Genomic DNA, 13,489 nt, shown 5'->3' with positions numbered 1-13,489 from the left:
GTGCCCCTGACGGGGAATCTAACTCAGGACCCTTCTGTCTATGGCATGCTAACACTCTAACCACTGAGCCAAGCTGGCCAGGGCTTTTTCTTTTTTCTCTCAAAATTTTTGATGCCCTGGCCTTTTTATTTTTTAATTTATTTTTAATTTAATAAATCTTTATTGTTCAGATTATTATAATTGTTTCTCCTCCCCCCCCCCCATATCTCCCCTCCACCCGGTTCCCACCCCCCCTCTGCCCTTACCTCCCCCCTGCTGTCCTTATCCATAGGTGTATGATTTTTGTCCAGTCTCTTCCCGTACCCCCGACACAGACACCCCTTTCCCCCTGAGAATTATCAATCCACTCCCATTCTATGCCTCTGATTCTATAATGTTCACCAGTTTATTCTGTTCCTCAGATTTTTAATTCACTTGACTTTTAGATTCATTTATTGATAGATATGTATTTGTTGTTCATAATTTTTATCTTTACTCTTTTCTTCTTTTTCCTCTTTTTAAAGAATACCTTTCAGCATTTCATATAATACTGGTTTGGTGGTGATGAACTCCTTTCGCTTTTTCTTATCTGTGAAGCTCTTTATCTGCCCTTCAATTCTGAATGATAGCTTTGCTGGGTAGAGTAGTCTTGGTTGTAGGTTCTTGCTATTCATCACTTTGAATATTTCTTGCCACTCCCGTCTGGCCTGCATAGTTTCTGTTGAGAAATCAGCTGATAATCGTATGGGTGCTCCCTTGTAGGTAACTGTTTTTCTCTTGCGGCTTGTAAGATTCTCTCTTTGTCTTTTGCTCTTGGCATTTTAATTATGATGTGTCTTGGTGTGGTCCTCTTTGGATTACTTTTGTTTGGGGTTCTGTGTGCTTCGTAGACTTGTAAGTCTATTTCTTTCACCATGTAGGGGAAGCTTTCTGTCATTATTTCTTCAAATAGGTTTTCAGCGTCTTGCTCTCTCTCTTCTTCTAGCACCCCCATAATTCTGATGTTGGTACTCTTGAAGTTGTCCCAGAGGCTTCTTACACTATCTTCAACTTTCTGAATTCTCTTCTCTTCTTGCTTCTCTGGAGGAGTGTCCTTTGCCTCTTTGTATTCCAAATCTTTGACTTGATTCTTGCGTTCCTCTAGTCTGCTGTTGGGTCTCTGTATAACTTTTTATTTCAGTCAGTGTATGTTTAACCCTTTGCACTCGCTTGCTTTTTTCTCAATTCCTTTATTCTAATGCTAACCATGTCGAGTCACACTCGACATCCGAGTGCAAAAGGTTAATTTCTAGTTGGTCCTTTTTCATATCCTCGAGGGTCTCATTAAATTTATCAGCCTTTTCCACGAAATTCTTGAAAAACTTTATAACCGTGGTTTTGAACTCTTATGTTCATTCGTTTGTTCTCCTCCATTTCTTTCATTTGTGATCTGTTTCCTTGCCTCCTCATTTTCGCTGCTTCCCTGGGTTGGTAGGGTAGCTTTGTGTATTAGGTGTCCTATTGGTTCAACGGGTCAGCCTCTCAGTTACCTGAGGTGGACGCTCTTGGTGCACCCCTTTGTGGACTGTGTGTACAGCCTTGTTGTAGTTAAGTCTTGATTGTTGTTGGTGTCACTGGGAGGAATTGACCTCCAGGCCAATTGGCTGTGAGGACCCGCTGTGTCTATAACGGAAGAATTGCTGTGCTGGAGACAAGTTTATGGGGCAGGACTTGTTCCCATAGGGCTTTGGTGCTCACTGAGTCTGCCTCTTGAATGTGTTCCTTATGAGAGTGGTTGAAATCTGGTGTCATCTCACACTGACCACTAGTGTCTGGATCTCCAATGGGGTGCAGGTCAGCTACTGTCTGAGGCCTCCCAGCAGGAGCTACAGCAAGAACTACAGTTTTCTCCTCTTTGCTTGGGCGGTTTTGGAGCAGTCTGACTGGAGCTGCAGTTTATTTGGTTAAGCTTCCACAGAACAGACCATTTATATGCAAAAGCCACTGTGTGGAGCCTGAGCGGGTTTGTAGAATGTGCGGGGCGGGGTCTCAGGGTGTCACCAGGCTAGGGCGTGGCAAACGGCGATGGCTGCCGTCAGCCTTCTCTGCCTTTCCGCGTTTCCAAGTCCCCGCGTCCTGCGCTCCAGGGCAGTAAACAATGATTGCTGGGCGCACCTCTGCAAAAAAGTCACTCTCACTTTCCGACCCGATGGCTGAGAGTCCAGCTTCTCCCTGTAGGCGTCTGGGTCCCCCGCGTGTCCCCAGAAACTGGAATTCAGAGTGATCGGGAGCTTGTCTCCCTGCGGGTTGAAAAAAAAGCCTCGCACCCAGTCGCCTGCCACCAGCCCGATTCGCGTGCCTCTGTACCTCAGCTTTTCAGCATTTGTGCTCCTTTCTCTTCTTAGTTGTAATTCTTCCACTCAGCCAGCTTTCCTGTGGTTCTGGGTGGTAGACGTTTTGTCTTTTAGTTGTAGTTTTGGAATTGTTGTGCGAGGCGGCAGTTTAGTTGTTAACCTTTGCCGCCATCTTGGTTCCTCCTCCCCTGGCCTTTTTATTTTTTAAAATATACTTTTATTGATTTCAGAAAGGAAGGGAGAGGGAGAGAAAGATAGAAACATCAATGATGAGAGAGAATCATTGATTGGCTGCCTCCTACATGCCCCCCCACTGGGGATCGAGCCAGCAACCTGGGCATGGGAATTGAACCATGATCTCCTGGTTTATAGGTTGACATTCAACCACTGAGCCATGCCAGCCGGGCCTGTATGTGGCTTCTTAACATAATATTTTCAAGGTTCATCCATGTTGTAGCACATATCAATACTCGATTCCTTTTTATTACCAAGTAATATTCCCTTGTAATGGATATATCATAGTCTTTCTTTTCTTTCTTTCTTTCTTCCTTTCTTTTTTTTTTTTTGCTGAACAGTTCAAACCCTTTATTATATTGTCAAACCAACACTGGCTGTCCGATATATCATAGTTTTCTTATTCACTCACCAGTTGATGGGTATTTGGATTGTTCCCACTTTTTGGATATTATGAATAACGCTACTATTAACATTCGTGTACACGTTTTTATGTGGACATATGTTTTCATTTCTTTTGGGTAATTTTGCTGGGTCATATAGTAACCTTCTGTTTATTCATTTGAGGAATTGCTAGACTATTTCCACAGTGGCTATACCGTTTACATTCCTACTCGCAGTGTAAGAGGAGTCCACTTTCTGCACATACTTGCTGACAGTTGATGTTGTCAGTCTTTTTGATTGCAGCCATCCTAATAGGTGTAGAGTGGTTCCTCATTGTGGTTTTGATTTCCATTTCCCTGATGGCTAAGGTGATGAACATCTTTTCATGTGCTTATTGGCCATTTATGTCTCTCTCTTTTTTTTTTTTTTTGAGAAATGTGTATTCAATTACTTTGTCAATTTTTAAATTGGGTTATTTTAAAAATTATTCAGTTGTAATTGCTTTTTTTTTTTAATTGATTTTAGAGAGAGGAAGGGGGGAGTGAGACAGAAACATGGATATGAGATGGATGTGAGAGAGAAACATTGATTGGTTTTATGTGAATATCCTGGAACTGAATCGTACCTACCTCCTAGATTGGTGATGAGGCTCTCATACCTCCTACTTTATTAGCGGCTGTAAGCTTGTGACTGGTGACTGGGTTACAGAGATGTGGAAATAATGTTTTCTATATAACACTGTTCTAGGTGCTGGGATCATTGTGTCCCAGGTATGTTAAGCCATTATTTTGAGAGCCGGCATTCTTGGACATGTTCAAAAGAATAGTATAAACCCTTGTGTTGATGACTTTATCATTAAGCAGAGATTGATCGGTTAGCAATTCAGATAGCAAATATTTGGTTGGTTCTGAGGACACTTCAGGTCCCTGCTCTCAGGCATCTCCTGGATTAATGGAGAAGACAGGTAATCAAAATGCAGCCAGGATCCCACCAGAACATGGGGAGAACTTGGCCACCACCTCACAATAAATGCAGATCAAACCATCATGCTGTATTCCTTAAACTTATACAGTAATGTATATTAATTATGTTAGTTAAGTATATGTTTGTGAATTTCACCTCAATTAAAAAACTTGCCCCCACTTGTAACGAAACCTAAAAACTTGCTGAAGCTAGTCGGGTATTTGGATATATATGAGGCAGTTTTGGTCACGCCCCCCACCCTCTTTCCGTTGGCTCTGGTAATTGGTGTGGTGTTGTTGACAAAAAGCACTTGGCACACTCCCGGGCACAATATAAAAGCTCCTTCATTGTTAGAGGTTCTTTTTTGGTCAAGGAAGAAGGAAGATTTCCCTCAACGTTAGCCCTGCTTCCAGGAGTGCATTTGAGGCTTTGATTTCCTTCTTTCACCTTTTGTAGCTACACTTGTAATGCAGATCTCTCACCTTCCTTTCTGTGTTCTTTCACATTTGTGTAGCCCATTGCCCCGGAAATTCTCACCCACCAGATTCCTTCCTCCCTCCCTCCCTCCCACCCTCCCTCCCTCCCGTCCATATTGCCTTTCTGGCCTTAAGGTGGAGTAATGTCCCTCCTCCCTTGGGCCCAACACTGGCCCATGTTTCCTGGTCTTCTCTGCTGATTCTTCTGTAGCTTCTTCTCTCTTTCTGTAGCTGTAATAGTTGAGGCAAAATAAGACACAGAGCCACACAGTAATTTTGCTGCCAACCTTAGGGTACTGGGATTATGCCTTCATGCTGGTGGAGGCTACTGAGCTTTAACAAGCCAGGCACAGGCTTTGTGAACAAATGCCACAAGGTAGTATGACCTAAGAAGAGGGGAACATCTACATTGCAGACTGAAAGACAATGGATAGCAGCATGAGCAAAGTTATGAAAGAATATAGACAGTATGAGTTGAGTTTTATAACTCTACTAGAGGCCCGGTGCACAAAATTTGTGCACGGGTACAGGCCCTAAGCCTGGCCTGCAATCAGGGCCATCTTCGCCGGCTGCTGGCAGCCAGCCCCACTCCCCACCACCACCCACCCCCAGTTCCCCATTTGTCATCGGGCAATCGAAGCCTGCCAGCAGGGGGTGGGGGGGACTGAGAGATTGGCCATTCCCCCGATGCTGGTCGCCCTCTGTGTGTGGAGCGACTGGCAGGGCAGGGGCCTGGGCCTAGTGCCACCCACGTCTGCTGCCACCCACCCCCAGTTCCCTGTTCCCCATGGGCCATCGGGGCCTGCAGGCTGGGGGCAGCTCCTTTGTTTAGCGTCTGCCCCCTGGTGGTCAGTGCACATCATAGCGACCAGTTGTTCTACGATTTAGTCGATTTGCATATTACCCTTTTATTATGTAGGATTACTATATAGGATATGAGTAGTATATATATAGATATCTAGAATGAAAAGCCTTTGTGTGTACTGTATATGCATAGAGAACATACCATGGCCATGTAGCGGGGGCTAACAGTCATTATCCTGGGCAGTGGAAGGTTTAATACTACTTTTTTGGCGTAGATGGTATATTTCTATGAAAAATAACAATAAGGCTACTTTTATTCTTGAGGGGAAAGTGAATTAAGCTGTGAGAGGTAAAGTTCCTTGTTGGATTCAATTCATGGAGATTGTGATTTTAAATTTAGATATAATTCAGAGAGTAGTCATGAAAGATTGGTAAACCAGTTCTGGAAATACTTATTCCCACTAATATTTCTTTTCAAAGGGAATATGATGGAATTCCTTAATGTTAGAAAATTTGTTGACTGTGCTATGAAAAGTCCTACAAAGCAAATTGTTGAAAACAGTAGAGAGAGCCCTGCCGATGTGCTCAGTGGTTAGCATCAACATATGAACCAGGAAGGAGGTCACGGTTCAATCCCCAGTGGGCGGCGTGTAAGAGGCAGCCAATCAAGATTCTCTCATCATTGATTTTTCTGTCTCTCTCCCTCTCCCTTCCTCTCTGAAATCAATAAAAATATATTTTAAAAAATAAAATATGGAGTCTAGGTGATAATGATATGTCACTGTGGGTTGATCAGTGGTAACAAATATACCATATTATTGCAAGATGTTGATAGAGGGGGGAGCTGTGTGTGTGCAGGCCAGGACAGTTTTGCTTGCTGCGAAACTAAAATGACTCTTAATACATAAAGTCTATTTAAAGAAAATAAGCCAGAATGTCAATCTCAGACCTTTTCACAGCTTAGCAGACATCTTACTCTAGAAATACTGATTGATTAATGGTTTCCCTAAAGATGGTAAAGCTTCAGTTGATATGCTACTTGAAATAAATTAATTTTCAAGTTACCGGAACATTCCTGTCCCAGCTGCAGATTTGTTTACCATGGTGTGTTCATTTCCATCTTTCTCCGCAGGACAACCCTCCATATGACAAGGGAGCCTTCAGAATCGAAATCAACTTTCCAGCAGAATACCCATTCAAACCACCGAAGATTACATTTAAAACAAAGATCTATCACCCCAACATCGATGAAAAGGGACAGGTCTGTCTGCCAGTAATTAGTGCTGAAAACTGGAAGCCAGCAACGAAAACCGACCAAGGTAAAGCATGTTCCTATGTCTTCTGAGGGTGCTCTTCGGGGGCTGCTGCTGGGACAGGGGCTCCACGGTGCCTTCTAATGCCATGTCACACATAGTCCAGAGAAATCTTACTGACTCCAGTGCACACACAAGTGCAACTGAGGTCCCACCAATCCTGTGAGCATGGCACGTCTTGGTCACACTGTTGACCTACAGCTTGTGGCAGGTGTTTGAGGACGCCCTTCCTGTGCTTGCATCCCAGTGAGGACATGTAGACAGACCAGCCCAGTACTTGGTGCCAGTGCAGTGAGGATGTAGGCACTGTTCCTGGGAGTTTTCATGGATTATGGGGCTGCCTCGGCAGGGAGGTGGAGTGGTGTTTAAAGTGGCTTCACACAGCAGTTAGCAAGTGTACTCAGACATGAAGGAAGACGGGAGGTTATAGAGGGCCTTTTGGACTAAAAGAAGGGTAGGAGCCAAAGCCACCTGGTGGGCAGCAGCAGAAAGCCAGTGGCTCAGAGTGGCTGGGGTGGGGTGGGGGATAGTTAGACTTGAGGGCTGTGTGCCCAAATGTGAAAGCACACAGTTGGCTTTAGCAGGCCTGGAACTCACTGGAATTGGATGTGGCCGTTTGTGTCCATGTGTCTGGATGTCTCTGTGTAAGCATACATACTCAGGGGAGTGGGAGAGTACTTAATTCATTATTACTGTTGGCCTCCCTCTTGTCCCCTGAAAGTTACTAGATTTTGTTATGGCCATGTCTAGTTTTTATTTCCTAATTCCAGAACTTTCTTTTGAAGTCCTAATTTTATATTTTCTTATAAGTAACCAGCCAATCACTATAAGGTCTTTTTAGATGAAAGAGAGTACATAAGGCTGGCATTTTCTAGGCTGCAGGTAGTTTTTCAGTGAATGATTTATAAATAGTCACTTTTCAGTAGAAACCCTGAAAGATGGAGTTGAAAGCCTTTCACATGGAAAGTTCAGCCTCAGGCTCAACACAGCTGAGTAGTACTAAATGCTGAGTCAGAATAGAAAGATCTCCAGTGAATTTGGCATTTGGTCATTTTGATGTTTTTAAAGCTTGACAAAGTTATTCTTTTTTAAAAAACAATTTATTTTAGAGAGAGAGAGAAACATCAACTTGTTGTTCCACTTATTTATGCATTGATTGGTTGATTGTGTGCCCTGACCAGAGATCGAATCCACAACCTTGGTGTATCAGTACAATGCTGTAACCAACTGAGCTACCCAGCCAGGGCCGACAAAGTTATTCTTTTTTAAAATATATTTTTATTGATTTCAGAGAGGAAGGGAGAGGGAGAGGGAGAAAGAGAGAGAAACATCAGTGATGAGAGAGAATCATTGATCGGCTGCCTCCTGCACTCCCCCCGCTAGGGATCAAGCCCACAACACGGGCATGTGCTAGGGTCAACAAAGTTATTCTTAAGTGCAGATGTATATATATTTTAAACAAATTCCTAGCTCTGTGTTGGAAGGCTATAGCTGCACTTCTTGTCAGCCCCTCATGCAACTCTCAGAGCCCTTGCCAAGTTGTGTGTATTAAACAACATGTCTGGGAAGGGGAAGTCCTTCCAGGCCAGGCTACCCAGGCAGACCCTGCACCTCAGATTGCTAGGTCACTGAGATTTACACGTCTCTTTTCTTTTTGAGAACTGGGGTAGTGAGGGGGTCTGCAGGTGGACTGTATAGGACAGGACGTGTTGTGACACAACCAGGGGTAGAGAGGATTGCAGGAGTTGAACATAAGTAAAGTACTTTGTACCTCATACAGGGGCTGGCTGCCCAAGAGGGCTATGTCAGTATTATCCCTACTTTGGGGTAATGAAAATATTCTGGAGTTGAATGGTAGTGTCAACACAATTTTTTGAATATACTAAAAACAACTGAATTGTATACTTTTTTTTTTTTTAATCCTTACCCAAGGATAATTTTTATTGATTTTTAGAGAGAGAGAGAAACAATCGGTTGTCTCCCGTACACACCCCAACTGAGGATCAAACCCGCAACCTTTTTGGTATATGGGACAATGCTCCAACCAACTGAGCCACCTGTCTTGTATACTTTTAAAAGAGTTTGTTTTTTGATATGTGAATTATATCTCAAGTTTTTAAAAGAAAGTAAAGCATTAAAAGTTGAGCAAAAATAGCATGAGAAAAGTCAAGAAACAAGGCAAAATTGTATGAAACAGGAAGGTGGTAGGAGTTGGCAATAATACCAGAGAATGTGAAAATAAAGTTTGTTCAGCCACGTGCCTGGTTCTAGTAGATATCTTAGCAGCAGAGCAAGAGCTTAGTTGGGTACTTGAATGAGATTTACCATATAAAATACAGCCAGTAACCAAGCCAGCATAATACTGAATCTGTATGTATCAAACAACATAACAAAATTATATGGAGCCCTGGCTGGTGGGCACAGTGGTTAGAGCATCCACTGGAAGGTCTGGATTCCTGGACTGGGGCACGCACCTGGGTTGCAGGTTTGATCTTGGCCCCAGTCAGGGGCGGGGTGTGTGGGAGGCAGCCAGTCGATGTGTCTCTCTCACATCACTCTTTTTCTCTTTCCCTTTCCTTTTCCCTCTCCCTCCCCCTCTTCCCCTCTCTCTCCCCCCTCCCCCTCTTCCCCTCTCCCTCCCCCTCTCCCTCCCCCTCTCCCTCCCCCTCTTCCCCTCTCTCTCCCCCCTCCCCCTCTTCCCCTCTCCCCCTCTCCCTCCCCCTCTTCCTCTCTCTCTCCCCCCTCCCCCTCTTCCCCTCTCCCTCCCCCTCTTCCTCCCCCCCCCTCTCTCTCTCCCACCCAAGCCAATCGATGTGACTTCTGCTTCTGAAATAGACAGTATAATGCTACTAGGGGTTAACCTCCCAGTGTTTTTTTTTTTTTTTTTTTAATATATTTTATTGATTTTTTACAGAGAGGGATAGAGAGTTAGAAACATCGATGAGAGAGAAACATCGATCAGCTGCCTCTTGCACACCCCCCACTGGGGATGTGCCCGCAACCAAGGTACATGCCCTTGACCGGAATCGAACCTGGGACCCTTGAGTCCGCAGGCCGACGCTCTATACACTGAGCCAAACAGGTTTCGGCAACCTCCCAGTGGTTTTAACTCCTAGTGTTAGACAGGGTGGTCCAATGAACTTTTCTCAGCTGGTTTAGAAGCTCTTCGGGATCTTCCAGGGTGGACTCATTATGCATTTACATGGTGCAGGCCTGTCTTGCACCCTTCATTCTCATACTCACTCATTGAAACTACCCTGAATTGAGTGCGGTTCTGGAACACATCACCCAGTCTCTGCCCTGGAGAAGCTTCACGCATGTGTACATGAGAAAGAGAGAGAGCGAGCCAGGCCTGATATCTCCAGACTGTGGGGGAAGGATGCGAGTGACTAGGGGCTGGGACATCCTCCGGGTGTCATTTCAGAGGAGGAGGAGGAGGCAGCAGCGGCATCACTCTGAATAGTGATCCACTGTTGACTGTTGTCCATCCCTTTATCCTCATTACAGAGGAAAGTTAAGTGCTTGTGGTTAGAATTTTGGATAAATCAGAGGCCGCTTTGTCTTAGAAGCACATAGATATAAATCAGTATTAGAGTCAGAGTTGCATATCTTGCCTGCGCCCTTTCTGAGACTATTGTAACCAGCAATGCCTTCTCCTTTTCTTGGCAGTAATCCAGTCTCTCATAGCACTGGTGAATGACCCCCAGCCTGAGCACCCGCTTCGGGCTGACCTAGCTGAAGAATACTCTAAGGACCGTAAAAAATTCTGTAAGAATGCTGAAGAGTTTACAAAGAAATATGGGGAAAAGCGACCTGTGGACTAAAATCTGCCACGATTGATTCCAGCAAGTGTGAGCAGAGACCCCAAGCAGTGCAGACACCCCGCAAAGCAGGACTCTGTGGAAAATTGACACGGGCCACCACCTGGCGTTTGCTTGTGGCAGTTACTAACTTTCTACAGTTTTCTTAATCAAAAGTGGTCTTAGGTAACCTGTAAAGAAAGGATTAAAAATTTAAGATGTTCTAGTTCTGCTTTCTTTGTTTTAAAAATCACTGCTTCAGTCTACTCTAAAAAGAATGGTGTTTCTTTTCTTGTCCAAATTTATCCAAAATCTTCAATTTACATTTAGACCTTAAGGTTTAAAATAAAAGGTTGTGGGTCCCTTTCTTCCCATGCCCTTTCAGCGCCACTCTCTTGCATTCAGTTTCTTTTTCATTCATTCACTTTCCCAGAACCAGGCCCCACCTTCTCCACAAAGGAGAAGAGGCAGCTCTGTCCGGTCTGGTGGCTTCTCTTCTCCCATGTTGCAGTGCGTGTGGGAGTTCATTCAAGTTCTCCTGATTCCAATTTATAACATACTTAAAATTTTTTTTTAAACAAGCAAACCACTTCCCCCCACCCCCCACCCCCCCAAAAAAGAAATAACTATGAAAAGGAGGCCCACCTCTTATGTAAAAATCTTGCCAATGTTACCACAATAACACTGATTAAATGGCAACCCTGATTTCTGTGTGTGTGACTGAACACTAGCCTGGCCCGGCCTGCTTGGGAGGGCCCTGCAATATCAGGTCTGTGGCCACCCAGGGAGGGCCTGCCAGCCAGAGGACACTGCACTTGTGTGAGGAATTTCTCATCAGAGAGGCTCCTGTGGTCAAAGGTTTACGCTCCTCCCTGCAGCCATTTTAGAAGATGTGCTGGCCGTTACAGACAACGCTAAAGCCAGAATGTCCATTTGAAATTCCACGCTCACCAGTCAGCAAGCTCCATCCGAATGTGCCACGGAGACCGATCTCCACCTCCTCAGTGCAGCAGCCCCACCTCAGCCCTCCTTCAGCACAGTTTGACCTTTTGCAGGGTTGGAATTGGCAGGACTCGGCTAGAGCCAGAACCAGTCGGGGGTCACTGATGCCCTGCTGGCCTCTTCCTTTGAAGCAGCCGGCCGGGCCAGCCCAGGAACAAGACGGCCTTCCCTTCCTCTGGACTCAGCCTGTCAGAGTCAAGCTCCGCTCGAAGCTCACCGAGTAATACCCTCTACCTGTGTTTTATATTGTTTTGACTGCCTTTTTTTGTAGAAATAAAAATTGACCTTAGAATTTATCCTCAGATGAACTTGTAAGGATTTGAATGTTAATGTCTTTTTCAAAGCAAGTGGGACTGTCCCTGAAATAGTAGAGAAAACATGTCACTGACGCCCAGAGGAAGCTGATGGTCCAAATGCCATGCGTCACCAACTCCGCTTCGGCCACTGGCAGCTTCCCTTCCTGGCTCTCTGGGGTATTAGATTCTGTGGAGGAATGACTTAAAGAAACTTGGCTCATTTTAGTTTTAAAACTTGAGATCCTTCCAGGGCTATGACCTCTAAGACAGCTTGGTTTGACTGCACAGAACCGGGAGTGATGTGCAGGTTAATGTCGTTTAGTTGTCCAGGCGCGTGGTCCCTGCAGTGTGTCACTGACTCAGCTGTTTTAGTCCAACATACTCAGGGGCAGGCTCTGGAGACTCCTGCCTGCTCAGGGGAGCCAGGCCAGCATTTGCACATCTGTCTCTTGGCAGAAAGGTGATGATGGACTTTATTTCACTGACACACAGATTTGTAATAAAATGCCAAATTCTGTCAGAAGCTATCCAAGTAAGCCACCATCGTTGCTTCTCTGAATCCAAAATTATTGCCATTCTTGGAAACCATCCCGTTGCTTCGCGTTTCTACCAGCATAGTTCTGCCTGCCTGTCGTCCTTCACTTCTCTGTTCACCACAGGAGGTACCTTTTGTCAATGCCGGCAGCACCTCAGGGGACTCTTAGCCCTGGCATTGCACCCCATGGCTTGTCCAGTCAGGAGAGGCCTGGCCCTGGGAAAGGGAGGCCGTGAGTGGTCCTTCCCTCACACCCGGGTGGCTTGCTCCCTCCAGCCTGCAGCAGTTCCGGGTGGTAGCTGAGCCCTCAGAGCAGGCTTTGAGCACGCTGGTGCCCTGGCAGCTCTGAAATCAAACAAGCTGGGTCCGCTGGGGGAGGGGAGAGCTGTCACCCACTGACGCAAGCCCACTCAGGAATTCACACCCGCCTGAACTGAACCAAAGTGGGCCAGGTCCTCCCCCTCCTCCCTGCCCCTGCCCACCATGGCAGAGAATAGGCTTTCTAAAGATGCTGCGATCCCGTTCTGCTGCCCTTAATAAAAATGTTCTCCAACACTGGTTTGGCTGTGTGGGTTTCTTCCTTACTGTGGTGGGCCTGCACTCTCAGAGGTGTGGGAGGGGTGGCTGGTGCCCAGGTCCTAGGGCCTCTGGTCTCCTGCAGCTTTTCCTGCTCCTATCTCCCCATGACCCAGCCTCCAAAAGGGGCACAGAAAAAGCCGAAGAGTCCAGATTATTGGGTCTCCCTTGGCTGTCTGGGGAGCAGACAGCACCTCCATGTATTATATGTATCACTTCAGTCCGATCAGCCCCTTAAAGAGTGATACCCACATTCAGCAGAAAAGCAAACTGGCTATCTTTTTATTATTTTTTTAAATTGATTTCAGAGAGGAAGGGAGCAGGAGAGAGAGATAGAAACATCAATGATGAGAGAATCATTGATCAGCTGCCTCCTGCACACCCCACACTGGGGATCGAGCCTACAACCCAAGCATGTACCCTTAACTGGAATCGAACCTGGGACCCCTCAATCCACAGGCCAATGCTCTATCCACTGAGCCAAATAAGCCAGGGCCAAACTATCTTTTGTTGTTGTTAATCCTCACCTGAGGATCTTTTCCCCCCACTGCTTTTTAGAGTGGAAGGGAGGGGGAGAGACAGAAAAACATTGATGTGAGAGAGACACATTAGTTGATTGCCTCCTCCCTAACCAGGGCCAGGGATCGAGCCTGCAACTGAGGTACGTGTCCTTGACCAGAATCAAACCCAGGACCCTTCAGTCCGAGGGCCCATGCTCTAGATGCTGAGCCAAGCCCACTAGAGCGAGCAAACTGACTATCTTGATCGAGGTCATGGAATTAATAAGGGGGTCC

The 13,489-nt window shown here is 45.7% G+C and overlaps 1 protein-coding gene across 4 annotated transcripts in view; it reads left to right on the top strand.

The window, feature by feature from the left end:
- UBE2L3 (ubiquitin conjugating enzyme E2 L3) overlaps positions 1-11,590 on the top strand; it is a 37,406-nt gene extending 25,816 nt beyond the window's left edge. For all 4 annotated transcript variants that reach the window (XM_079762574.1, XM_079762577.1, XM_079762576.1 and 1 more), the window contains 2 exons: positions 6,306-6,492; positions 10,156-11,590. In XM_079762574.1, coding sequence (XP_079618700.1) covers positions 6,306-6,492; positions 10,156-10,310 — 342 coding nt within the window. In that variant the 3' untranslated portion in view covers positions 10,311-11,590. The remainder of the gene's footprint in view (positions 1-6,305; positions 6,493-10,155) is intronic.
- Positions 11,591-13,489: the final 1,899 nt, after the last annotated feature.

The sequence above is a fragment of the Cnephaeus nilssonii genome (assembly GCF_951640355.1).
Source record: "Cnephaeus nilssonii genome assembly, chromosome: 22".
Taxonomy (NCBI): Eukaryota; Metazoa; Chordata; class Mammalia; order Chiroptera; family Vespertilionidae; genus Cnephaeus; species Cnephaeus nilssonii.
This window is presented reverse-complemented; position numbering and strand designations above follow the sequence as displayed.